At 24.7% G+C, this 11,724-nt stretch overlaps 2 protein-coding genes across 2 annotated transcripts; both read right to left on the bottom strand. All coding sequences in view use genetic code 6, as the record gives it.

Moving 5' to 3' along the window:
* Positions 1-978: 978 nt before the first annotated feature.
* TTHERM_00323110 (transmembrane protein, putative) lies at positions 979-3,418 on the bottom strand (the record flags this gene model as incomplete). Its single annotated transcript, XM_001013012.2, has 2 exons — positions 1,326-3,418; positions 979-1,258 (listed from the first exon to the last, which is right to left on the bottom strand). Exons 1-2 carry the CDS (start codon positions 3,293-3,295, stop codon positions 979-981), a joined length of 2,250 nt encoding a protein of 749 aa, XP_001013012.2. The 5' UTR covers positions 3,296-3,418.
* Positions 3,419-4,800: 1,382 nt separating this feature from the next.
* On the bottom strand, positions 4,801-11,435 carry TTHERM_00323100 (ATPase, histidine kinase-, DNA gyrase B; the record flags this gene model as incomplete). The annotated part of the gene is made up of 3 exons (XM_001013011.2): positions 4,801-9,138; positions 9,600-9,809; positions 10,308-11,435. 3 exons carry the CDS (start codon positions 11,433-11,435, stop codon positions 4,801-4,803), a joined length of 5,676 nt encoding a protein of 1,891 aa, XP_001013011.2.
* Positions 11,436-11,724: the final 289 nt, after the last annotated feature.

Genomic DNA, 11,724 nt, shown 5'->3' with positions numbered 1-11,724 from the left:
TTATACCCTTTTCTATAATTTTCTTTTACTTTAATTACAAACTCTAAGTTGGATTCTGTCTCTTTTTTTAGATTATTTTGTTTATAATAAGTGTTAAATATAGACCTTACAAATAATCTATTAACAACTTTAGTCTTATTATTGATCAATTTAGTTGGGTATCCATTTTTATATCAATTCTAGTTTTAGGTCAAAAGATCAGCAATATACTTGAAAAAGATTCTAATATACCTAATTCTGACATTGATAGTGTAGATAAAGCTAGCTGGGCGATTATGATATTTTGTTTAATAATTTTATTTTTCAATCCCCTAGTAATAATTATAAAATTTGTTCTTTCTATTCCTTAAATTGTAAAAAAAATTCAATCATTTATACAAGCATATAAAAGAAGAAACAGAGATAAAAAAAATTAGTAACAAGAAAATATAGAATTAATATCTGATTAGAATCTGTCGTTCAATAATAGTTAATTTAACAGCAATATCTGGAATATTTGCTCAATAAATAGGAAAGAGAACATAGTTTCATCAAGGATATTCAATTTAAATAAATAAAAAACTCTAGATAAGAGCTTTATAAAAAATAATTCCTCAAAAAAAAACTATGTTATTCAGAAAAAAATAAAAATAAAAAAATTAAGAGATTAATAAGGAAAATTGAATGAAGAAATGAAAGGAATAGAAATGTAATAAATGTGAAGCTTTAGATAAATACATTTTATATAAACTCAAATTATAAATTAATATAAAATAAATAAATTTAAATTCTTTTATTTTAGCAATTATAATAAAAGGAATTAATAAAATAAATAAATATATATGATTTCTACTTTAAGTTTTTTTTGAAATATTAAATTAATTTTTGTTTTTTATCATAAAATAAGTAAGTAAATTAGTTAGTTGGTTATTAATTAAGCAAGCAAATAAATTTGCTTTTATTAAGTTCTTTTATTTGTTTTTTTATTAGCTTTAATTTTCATTATATTAATTCTACATCTTGAGGTGGGGTTTCTAATCTCTCTGGATTATCAGCTTATTAATCATAAAATTAATAAGCCTCTTCTATTTATTATATTTGTTTGGCATCTTCTTACTCTTTTTATTAATTATGATTTTCTTCATTTGGGTTATTTTATTATTTTTCTTAGACTTCCATCTACTCATTTTCTGAATCTTTCAGCTCTTCAAATGTTGCTTAATCATTTTTTTTGGTTGGATTATTTTTATCTTCATCTTTATTTACATTATTTTAATTCCTAATTTAAATTAATAAATTTAAAAAATATTCAGATTTAATTTTAAAGAAAAATATTTATTAATTACTGAGGAGCCAAAGAAGAAACATCAAGAATATTGTGCAGGTCATTTTAACAATTAATGGTTTCGTCTAGGGTAGGACTCAATTTTTTTTTCTTCTTTTTGTTTTTCTTTTCCTAGAGCTTTTCTTGTACTTACTTTTGTTGCTCTTTTATTTCCTAAATTACTTTAATTTCTTCATTTTCTACAGATACACCTTCTTTTTTCTTTTACTATATTTCTTTTTAGTATTTTGGGTTGAGCTTCTTTTTATAGATGTTTCTTATTTTTATGTAACTACAGTTGTTATCGTTTGCCTCTTCTTCCGATGAGCTTGTGGTATCCTGCATAAACTTTTCAGTGATATTTCTTGGTCCATTTAAAATATCCCTTTTATGATCATCCAATTCATCTATTGACTGTGCTTGGTTTTTTTACTGAGGACTTTTCTTTATCATTACTGATTTTGTAGTATCTCCATTAAACTTAGTAATATTTATAGGATCTTCAGTATTTACATTCACTGTGGGATTTATTACTTAAGTTATTTGCTTCCTCCTAGTATTGTTATAGATATCATAAAAGTCTCTATCCTTTAATTGAGAGTTAGGAGATAAAATCTAAACGATTTAGTTGGGCTCAAGTCTTTGCTATTATCTATCAGTTTATGATGAACCTTAATCTCCTTCTGCTTACTTTTAACTATGGATATCTTGAGCTCCTGTCTTTCTTTTAAATTCTTCATTCTCAGCCTCAATTGAATCTTAGAGTATAAATAGTAATCCTTCATACACTATAAAACTAAAAAGCGATTACAAAGAAAAAAGCATAGTTGGTATCATTGCAAATATTATTAACGCTATAAATCCTTCCTTAAAATAATAACTATCCTCTTAGAATTTCACAATTAAAAAATGCTTTTCTTTCATTTGGTCTTTTGTTATACTTCTAGCATTGATCCTTGCCAACTCTTTTGATCCATAATAAGCATAATAACACGATTGGCCATAATCTTCTTTCTAAGATAGCTTTTCTATTAAAATTTTATTTTCCTAGCTCGATTAGCATATCCAACTTGGAATTTTTACCTATGAAAAGCTGTATTAAATTCTGCATTTTTTTATTCCTTAATTTTTTTGGAAGGAGTCTTGCTTTTGTTAATTATCATTCGCATGCTAACCATTTAAATGCCTAATATTTTAGTTTATTTTATCTTATTCTAGACTATCCTATTAGCCTAGTTATGGTAAATAGTTCAAATTCGAATAAATTTATTCTTATTTTTATATTTCGAATGTATGTTTCTTATTTTCCTAACCTAAATTTTGATAGCTATCTGAGTCAATTTAAAAATTATTTTCATTTATCCTATAAGATAATTATTCAAATGATTGTTCTAGAAATCTTGAAGAAATATTGTAATATGATTAGTTTATAATATGAGTTCTGTTTGTAGAATCATAATTAGTATCACATGTGTAAAATTCTCCTTTTTCATAAAAATCATAACTCTTCAATTAATTTCCATTTGATTAGCGACTTGTGACACATGATAAACCTATTAAATCAGATGTAATTTATACGTATTACAATCCATATCTTTCTAAATTTCCTAATTAAGTCACTCTCTATCCTAAGGGTTTGCAATTATCAGATTTATACCAAACAAGTGAAAGAGTTGGTTCCCATACAAAAAAGTAAATTGAAAAAAAAATAGGAGCACAAATAAAAACTCCTATCATTGAGAGCAAAAATTTACGAGATAAACACCTCCAATCACCTCCCCAAGCAAATTTATAAATCATGAAAAGGTATGTTAAGACTATGGGTAAACAGTAAAAAGAAATTATAAATTTCTCGCTGTAATAAATATACATGATTGCAGAAAAGATTTCCAGCAGTAGCAAATTGGGCAATTGGCTAATATAAAAATGTAATAATTTATAATTCGAATTGATATGGAAATCAAATTCATGTGACTTCGATTAGTTTCTCATTTTAAGTTCAATATTTACTAAATAATAAAAATCTAGCTAAATTCTATCCTATTTGCTTTATTTATTCTTTGTGACTAATAAACCTAATTTAAACGTTAATGCTACTAAATTATTTTCAAAATTTTATTTATTAATTTCTTTATTATCAATAAAAATCAACTTTAATTATAGTGAGTAAAAGAAAGCAAATTATTTATTCAATTCTTGGTACATTTATTAAATTTAGTATTATTCATATAATATTTACATTCTTATAAATATATGGTTAAAATAAATCATTTATTTTTTAATATTATATATGGCTTCAATTACTTCTAAAAACACGTAATTTCTTAGTTATAAAAAAGTAAAATTCCATATAAAAATTTTAATTAAAAGTTGTTAGATATGTATTTATGCATGTAAATATGTATTTTTTTAATAAAATTTTCCACAAGTATTTTCCGTTATACATATTAGAAAGATATTACCTTTAAAGTTTATGAAATACATTTTTTATAGACTTTTTAAATTATTTAATTATTTCTTCATCACTTTTTATAACTTAAAAAAACATTATCAACTTTTTATATTCTTTTATTCCAATAAAATCGATGATATTTGAAAGAGGGTTTTTCTTTACTTGACTAAGTTTAATTTGATACCAAATATTCCAATATGTATTTGGTTAGCATGAAAAATGAGCAAGAATAAATATCTTTAAATTAGAGAAATATAAAAGTTAATTTTTATAAAGTACTGCTGATGCTCGATTTTTCATGATGAAACATAAAAAAAAATCTCCAAATTAAAAGAAAATTATTCAGCCGTATACCGTATAATAAAATTTATATGGTACGGCCTTATAATACGGTTTTACCATATATACGGTCGATCCGTAGTATTTATTATGTTATATCAGATAATTGATATGTAATATCGCAATTATTTTAAATATCTAAATTTTCTCTACCTATTAAAATTGTAATAAATTAAATTTGAAAAAAAATAACAGTTCATGTTTACTTGTTCTTAAATCAATAAATATAAGAACAGCTTTAAATTTGTTTAGTAAGAGTTTATATTATAATTTTTTACTTGAGAATTTGGAAAAAAATATAAGATAGTAACAAATAATATATTTTTATAACATTAAAATAAAGGAAGGAGCAAAAGCTAATTAATTAATTTATTATAATTTTTTTGTATGAGTCTTTTTAATTTATTGTCATAATTATTTGTTTTTTTTGTTACTAAAATAATTATTAAAGTTTAACAAAAGAGTTTTTGTATATAGTGAATATAAAAATGAATATTAGTTTAAATAGGGAGTTGAAAGGTTTTTTTTTGGGAAAATTAGAAATATTAATAGAGTCTCATTATTTTGTTTCTATTTAAATTAATCAGATCAAATGAAAATTTTATTAGATATTTTTTTAGTTATTTTATTACTTTTTAGTTAGTATTTTAATTAATAAATCATTTTTGTTTTATATTTTTTCAATTCAAAAAGTGTTAAATCCATTTCATTTACATTTATTTAAGTTATTTTCTAGTTATCTTATTATAAAAATAAGAGCTTCTAATATACTTTGGAGATTAGTTGGTTTTGAAAGAAAACTGTCTGATCCTAATTCAATATACTTTTATTTATCTGTATAAGAAGTACAAGTTATTATAATTAGAGGGTTTATTTCGCTTTTTTAAATTAGATTTCTTATCTCTTGAATAGTTTCTGGACCATCCATTACAGGCATATTTGAGTCCATAAAAACAGCATCAAATGGCTTTGAATCATGATTTGATTATTTTATTTTTTATAGAGCTAGTTCACCGTTAAACGCAACAGTTAGCTCAATAAATTTTTCATATTCCTTCAAGAAATTTTTGAGCATGACAACACTAAACATTTCGTCTTCTGCATAAAGGAGTCTTAGTTTACGATTAGGAAGAACTTTCATAGTCAAATCTTTAAATTCTCTTGACTTTGTTTTAATGTTTTATTAAATGGTACTTTAAGTAATAGACTCAATATTATCATATATCACATGATTATCGTCAATTTAATGTTGAATAGGATGGTTTATTTCACTATTTTACTAGTAAATTGTATACTAATTCTAAATTTATAAATTTTACTAATCAATAAAATCATAGTTCTAAATAACACTGTCATTTTAATTTTAGCTTAGTAAGGCAACTGCCTTGTTTTTAATTGGTGTTACCATTTAAAATTCTTTTTACTCAGAAACAGATTTTATATCGATCGTTTCTGTTGAAGGAATGTCTTCGTTTGAAACTACTGAATTCTTTTCTTTTAGGATATGGGAGGAAGGTTTAAATTGAATGATCTACTCAGCACAATCATCTTGGAATTAGAAGGGTTCTGAAACTGATGGCATTTGAGCAATATTTACCAATTGAACAAGAGTTTTTGGTTTCATTTGAGAGTTTATATACTCGAAATTTATTTTCTGCTTGTTATACTCTGCTAAAGTGCCTTCTTAGAATTCGTTATCGGAGGATAGTGTTTCATTCGATAAGTGATTTGTAAATAACAAGTTACTATTAACTGAAAATTCTCTTGCTTTATTCTGAAATTAACCTCTGCAAATAGATAAATTGCTTCGATTTTATTCCGTTTCGCAATTCAAAGTTGGCAAATTTTCTCTTTGAAATTTCTTTTGTTAGACATCTTTTTCTTTTAAAAATCTCTCAGATAAATTGTTTTAATCCAATGTGAAAGTAGTTTCTGTATTTTAACTGTTTTATATTCTTTGTTTGTATGGTTATTTGTTATTAGAATCAAGTGGGATTTTCTAACTAGAAAATGATTTTATTTCTTCTTTTTAAAATATTTATTTTTACTTATTTTGATCCAAAGTGTTCTGTACTGTTTGCAAAAGCAAGTATTAGACTTCGTCATTATTTTAGTTTGGCATATTCTTCTTATAATTTGGTTGTTGAAAGTTTACTGATTTTTTGCTGACAAGAAAGGTATTAGAATGAAATTAGTTGGATTGCGAATTATGCTAGTCAATTAGTCTATAATGTTAATATTAGCCACTATCATTTTTATTTTAAATTTATGTGTCTGATTTATATTTTATTTGAACAAAACCCCATTTTTTTACTTTATCAGTTGATTTAATGCCTATGTATTTGGTTTAGTAGTTAGAATTTCCTTTGATAAAAAACTAAGATTTGCTATTCACTCCTCCTTCGATAACTTCTCCTGGTGTTGTTTTTTCTTGACTATTAGCCTATCTATCATGCCTTTTATCAATTATATTTGCATAACCTTCTTCAAACATATTTTCAAGATTATTTTATAATATTTACTAAGTTTATGAATGATGGGAGGATTATTTTTGTAGCGGAGAAGCTTATAAATCGTTTTTAGAAAACATTTTAATTGAAAGTTTAGTTTCCGGAGTAATTGCAAATTTACTAATTTCTATGTTATTTGAAGTTAATTGATTTTATCCATTTGTATTTTTATTTGTCTAATACAGATGTGGTTAAGATGCAGCATTTATGTTATTATTAGATAGTATCAATTTCCTTAAATTATTTTACTTTAAAGATGAAGGAGTATTTACTTATGAAGAAGATGATTTATTAGGTTGTACTTCTCGGAATTAAGAGTAATTATTGTAAATTGTGTTATTTGGATTTGTGTTATTGTTATTTTAATTAAAGATGTTGTTGATATTGTTCTAATTTAAGTTATAATTACCGTTGCTGTTATTGTTCATGCTATTGGTTACTACTTTTTTAAGCGAAAAAGAATTTAAATTAGGTGAATTACCATTATATGTGTTCAATTGATGATCATTCTGCAAATATAGTGCTTATGGAGTATTCAAGTTGCTTTAATAAATGCCAGCAATATTTTCGCTCTTATTAGTCCTTGCAAAAGATTAGTTATGAGCGTAGGAAGTACCTCTCCTCTTTTTAGATAAATCCAGGTTTTGATATATTTAGAATTTAAAGGTAGAGCCTTTACCTTTAGTGCTCTCCACTTAAATTTCGTTCATAGGTCCTAATAATGTTACTAGGCATTTAGAAATAAATAAGCCTAGTCCAACTCCATGTTTATTTATTTTGTTAGTGTCAAATGAGCTATACATTTTAAATAAGTTAGCTTGCACTTCAGGTGGCATTCCTATACCAGTATCTATAACAGAGAATTATAAAGAATTTTGTTAAGTTTCTTCATTAACTATATAATCTATTTCTAACTTCACGAAACCTTCATAAGTAAATTTAAGAGCATTGCTTAACAAATTAATTAATATTTGTTTCAATCTTATTTTATCAGAGTTAAGCTGTACTTTTTCCATCGGAATAGTTGATTTAACTTCGAAAGCTATGCTTTTCGCATCCGATTGAATTTTTATTAAATTTTGAACATCATTAACTACATCATAAAGCCTAAAAGGGCTTATGTTGATCCTAAGAGTCTGATTATTCATTTGCGAATAATCTTAGATATCGTTGACAAGATGGTTCAACATCCACACATTCTACTCCACTTAATATAAATAATTAAAAATTTAACTTTTTAAGTCATCAACATCAGTAGAGTTATTAATATCTGAAACTTAAATTTGCTCTTCTTTAGGTACTTCTAACTTATTTTCGTTAACATTTTTTTCACCAAGATTTTTTTATTCTGAACTTCCTCCCGCCTCAGTAGCATCGACATCGCTTTTACAATTTTTAAAATTTATCACGTTATTTTCATCTAATTTGCTATATTTTTCTAAGTTAACAGAATTTTAAATGTTATTCTAAAAGAGTCCATCGTGCTGCCTTTTCGGCTGAGCAAATACATTTTTTAATAAAGATTGAATTAATTGCAACTAAGCAACCATGCCATTTAGAGGAGTTTTAAAGTCATGGGAAACATTAGCAAGTAAATCATCTTTGTATTTGTCTAGCTACTTTAGTCTTTAATTAGTCACTCTTTGTGAAATATCATTGAGAATGACTATCAAGCTATCACTTTATTCTTATTGGCCCCACGTGCATTTACTAATTTAAATGTCAAAGTACATGTTTTAATCTTGGAAAAAACAACCTGGAAATACAAATTTATCAAGATGATCATAATTAGCCTACCCATAAGGCTGCTCCGATGAATCATCCAAGTTATCTATGTTGATGTTTCCACCAATTAAGTCATTTGTAGGTTACATCTATTTGTGCCTCATTCTCATAATTTCTTTAATTTTATCATAGAGAGTCATCTTTTTCCCATCATGAATAACTTCGATCCTTTCTATAACTTTTCTTTAATAATCTCTTTCGTCATAGTCCTTAAAAGTTTTGACAAAATAATTATTGAAAAAAGGGAAAATTAATCCTGATTATTCAGATGAGCTTGAAGGTGTTCTGTTCTATTAACTTTATAATATTTACTTTTGTTTTTTAGAATGTAATTATTTATTAATATTATGGAGAATTGAATTTTTATTTTAAAGATGATTTTTAAACTAATTATTCCCATCTAGGCTTTTATCTTGCTCTATAGGTTCAAAATTAAATTAATCTCTTCTGCTATCATTCGGCTTAAGCTAAGGTATTTTTTATTCTAAAGTTTTGATCGTAGGATCTAATTTATTTGAAGCTTCTAAATAAGGAGTTTCTTGCTATAACTTTTCCTAGTCATTTGCAGGAACTGAAGAAAATATGTTTAAGTTATGATTTTGCTACTTAGATTAAGGATTTAATTCTTGTTAATTAGATTAATTATTCAAGTTGCTGAATGCGCTAAACACCCCGTTTATTCCTGCTTTAGACAAGATATTCTTGAATTGATTCTAATTTTCTTTTCCTGTCTATTCTGAGTTACAGGCCTTTTTTAATAAATTAAAAATCCTCTTTTTAGATCAAATAATTAAATTAAAAAGTATAGTTTCTTATTAATTCAAGGGTATTTTGAATGGTTAAAAAAGTGCTAATTTTTTAGAGCGCTAGAATGCATTAAAATTGTTCGAATTTTTGAGTAAGATTAAATAATAATAGCAAGTGCATTAATAGACAAATAATTACTTTATAATTTTCTATTCAAAATAAAAGTAAATCAATTTAATGTAAGCCCTTTGTTTAAAAATGATGGAAATTTTAAATATCCTCTCAAAGTCTTTGCTTTGGTGAAATTTCACATGAAATATTGCAATTAATGCTAGAAAATAAAAATTGCTTTCGAGTTTTAATTATTTAGAGCATGAATTACTATAATTTGATTATAGCTTGCATAAAATTGTATTATATATTTGCAAAGTAATTAGATTTAATAAATTTATTATAAAAATACCTAACCAGATTCAACTTGAATCTATTCTGTACATTCTATTACATTTCCTTGATTTTAGTTATTACTATTTATTATCTGCTATTCTTCAATTTTTTGAGAGCTAAAATCTCTATTTCTGCTATCCTTTTAAAATTCTTGACAGTTAGGCTGGTTAATTTTATCAGATGAATTTGCTTTATTAACTTACTACTTATGCAAATACTACTTACTCTACATTTCCAAATTAAAAATATGTCAATTAGATTCAAAAGAAAATTTTAGTTTTTTCATTAGAGTTTTTGTGTCATAATGATTCAAAATAAGTTTTGTGCGTGAGAAAGACTTATATAGAGATAATTTAATGCAAATTGAAAACAAATCATTTAAATTTTCAATAAAATTTGTATTTTTGCTCTTTCTGTTTTGAAAGAGTGTATTATATTTCAAATACATCAAAAAAAAATATGGTAAAGAATCATTTTTCATCAATAAAATTTTGATAGCTTTATTTATTTGGAGAAAAATAATAAATTTAGTTTAGTGGAATTCTTTCTTATTTTTGTAAAAAAGTAGAACAATAAATAAAAAGAGTATTTTAATCATTGAGTAATATTAAAATTGATTAATAAAGTCTTGTCTTTTATTATAAAAATAATCTCTCACTTCCAAAATTTTATATGCTTTCAAATTCTTAACTCTAAAATTAAATTTATTTATTTATTTGTTTACTTCTGCACTATTTTGAGTATTATCTTCACCTAGATTAGCTTATTACTCTAATAATACTTTTTCTCCTTGCAAATCACTGGCTTCTGCCAAAATTTTATTTTATTTTTATGAACTTTGAGGCATACTATCATTTTCGATTGTATTTAGCTTTTACTAAAAGGTTATATGACTTAAACTCTCCCTCTTCTCCTTTTAAAAATGCAAGAATGTCTTATTAAATTTCTTATTATCTACTTTATAACTCTTTAACCTTTTATCAATTATTGTCTGCTTCATCTAATTGTTTTTATCTTACTAGAAATTTACATTATCTGAAGCTCTACCGTTTTGAGGTTTTCTTTAAAGAATAGTGTTACTGTTTTGTGGTGTAACTTGAGGACCTGTACTAGTATTTGTTATATTTCCATAAGTAACAACAAAAATACTATTCAAAATCTTTTCATCTAAAATCTACTTCCAGCTTTAGTGTTTCTTTTCATTAATGATACTTTAAAAATAGTGGTTTCTGTTAAGAACTTCTAACTAAATAAGCATGAAAAAAGAAAATAAAATCCAAACTACACCTGCCACAGTTAAAAAGGTGGTACCCTCAAACTAAAGATCAATCTGTAACGAATACATTATGTAAATAGTAGCAAGCATGAGTATCTATAATATTGTATTGTTCACAGAAATCATGTAACCAAGTAGTTAAAAGGTATAGCGGACTCCTATAAAGAGAGCATAGTTAAAATAATCATCTGGATTTTTAGGAATCATATCTATAATTAATTGTTTCAAAACTACATTAAAAGTCACGCAATCTACTAAAAATTATACGATAGAAAGTATTTTCATAATTTTTTCTTTTTGCTTGTAAATAGCTAAGATAGTAAGTATAATTATTATCACTTGAACCCCACGGGCGATCCACATTTTATAATTTGTAAATATTAAATTATATAAAAACAATCCTCCAATAATAATTAAAAGAATTATCTGTATCATAAAATAAACATTTTTCCTGGATTCAAATTTGTTTTGGTTGTATTTCTCCTCAATTTCGCTATCTTTAAATCTAAAATACCAAATGCTACTATAAAGTCTCTCCGGCTTTAATATTTAAATGATTTTGCTAAAATTTTTCATCCCAACAAATAAACCCTTAAGTATTAAATGTCTTATTATTTTTTAGCAATTTATTTGCCTTTTTTGTATCTTAAAATCTATCTTTTTAATGTACTTAGCTGTATTCAAATAAAAATTTGTCTTATTTCTAATATTTATGCCCAAATATAAGCTTGTGCTTTCAGCTTTTTTTTTTAGAAAGTTGAAAGTTTTCTAAACTAAAATATGACTAACTATAATCCTTGCTCTTAAATCAATCGATTGACCTCTAAGTATAATAATATAATTTTATTTTCAGCTAAGATGCCTT

This window comes from Tetrahymena thermophila, assembly GCF_000189635.1.
Source record: "Tetrahymena thermophila SB210 genomic scaffold scf_8254691, whole genome shotgun sequence".
Classification (NCBI taxonomy): Eukaryota; Ciliophora; class Oligohymenophorea; order Hymenostomatida; family Tetrahymenidae; genus Tetrahymena; species Tetrahymena thermophila.
This window is presented reverse-complemented; position numbering and strand designations above follow the sequence as displayed.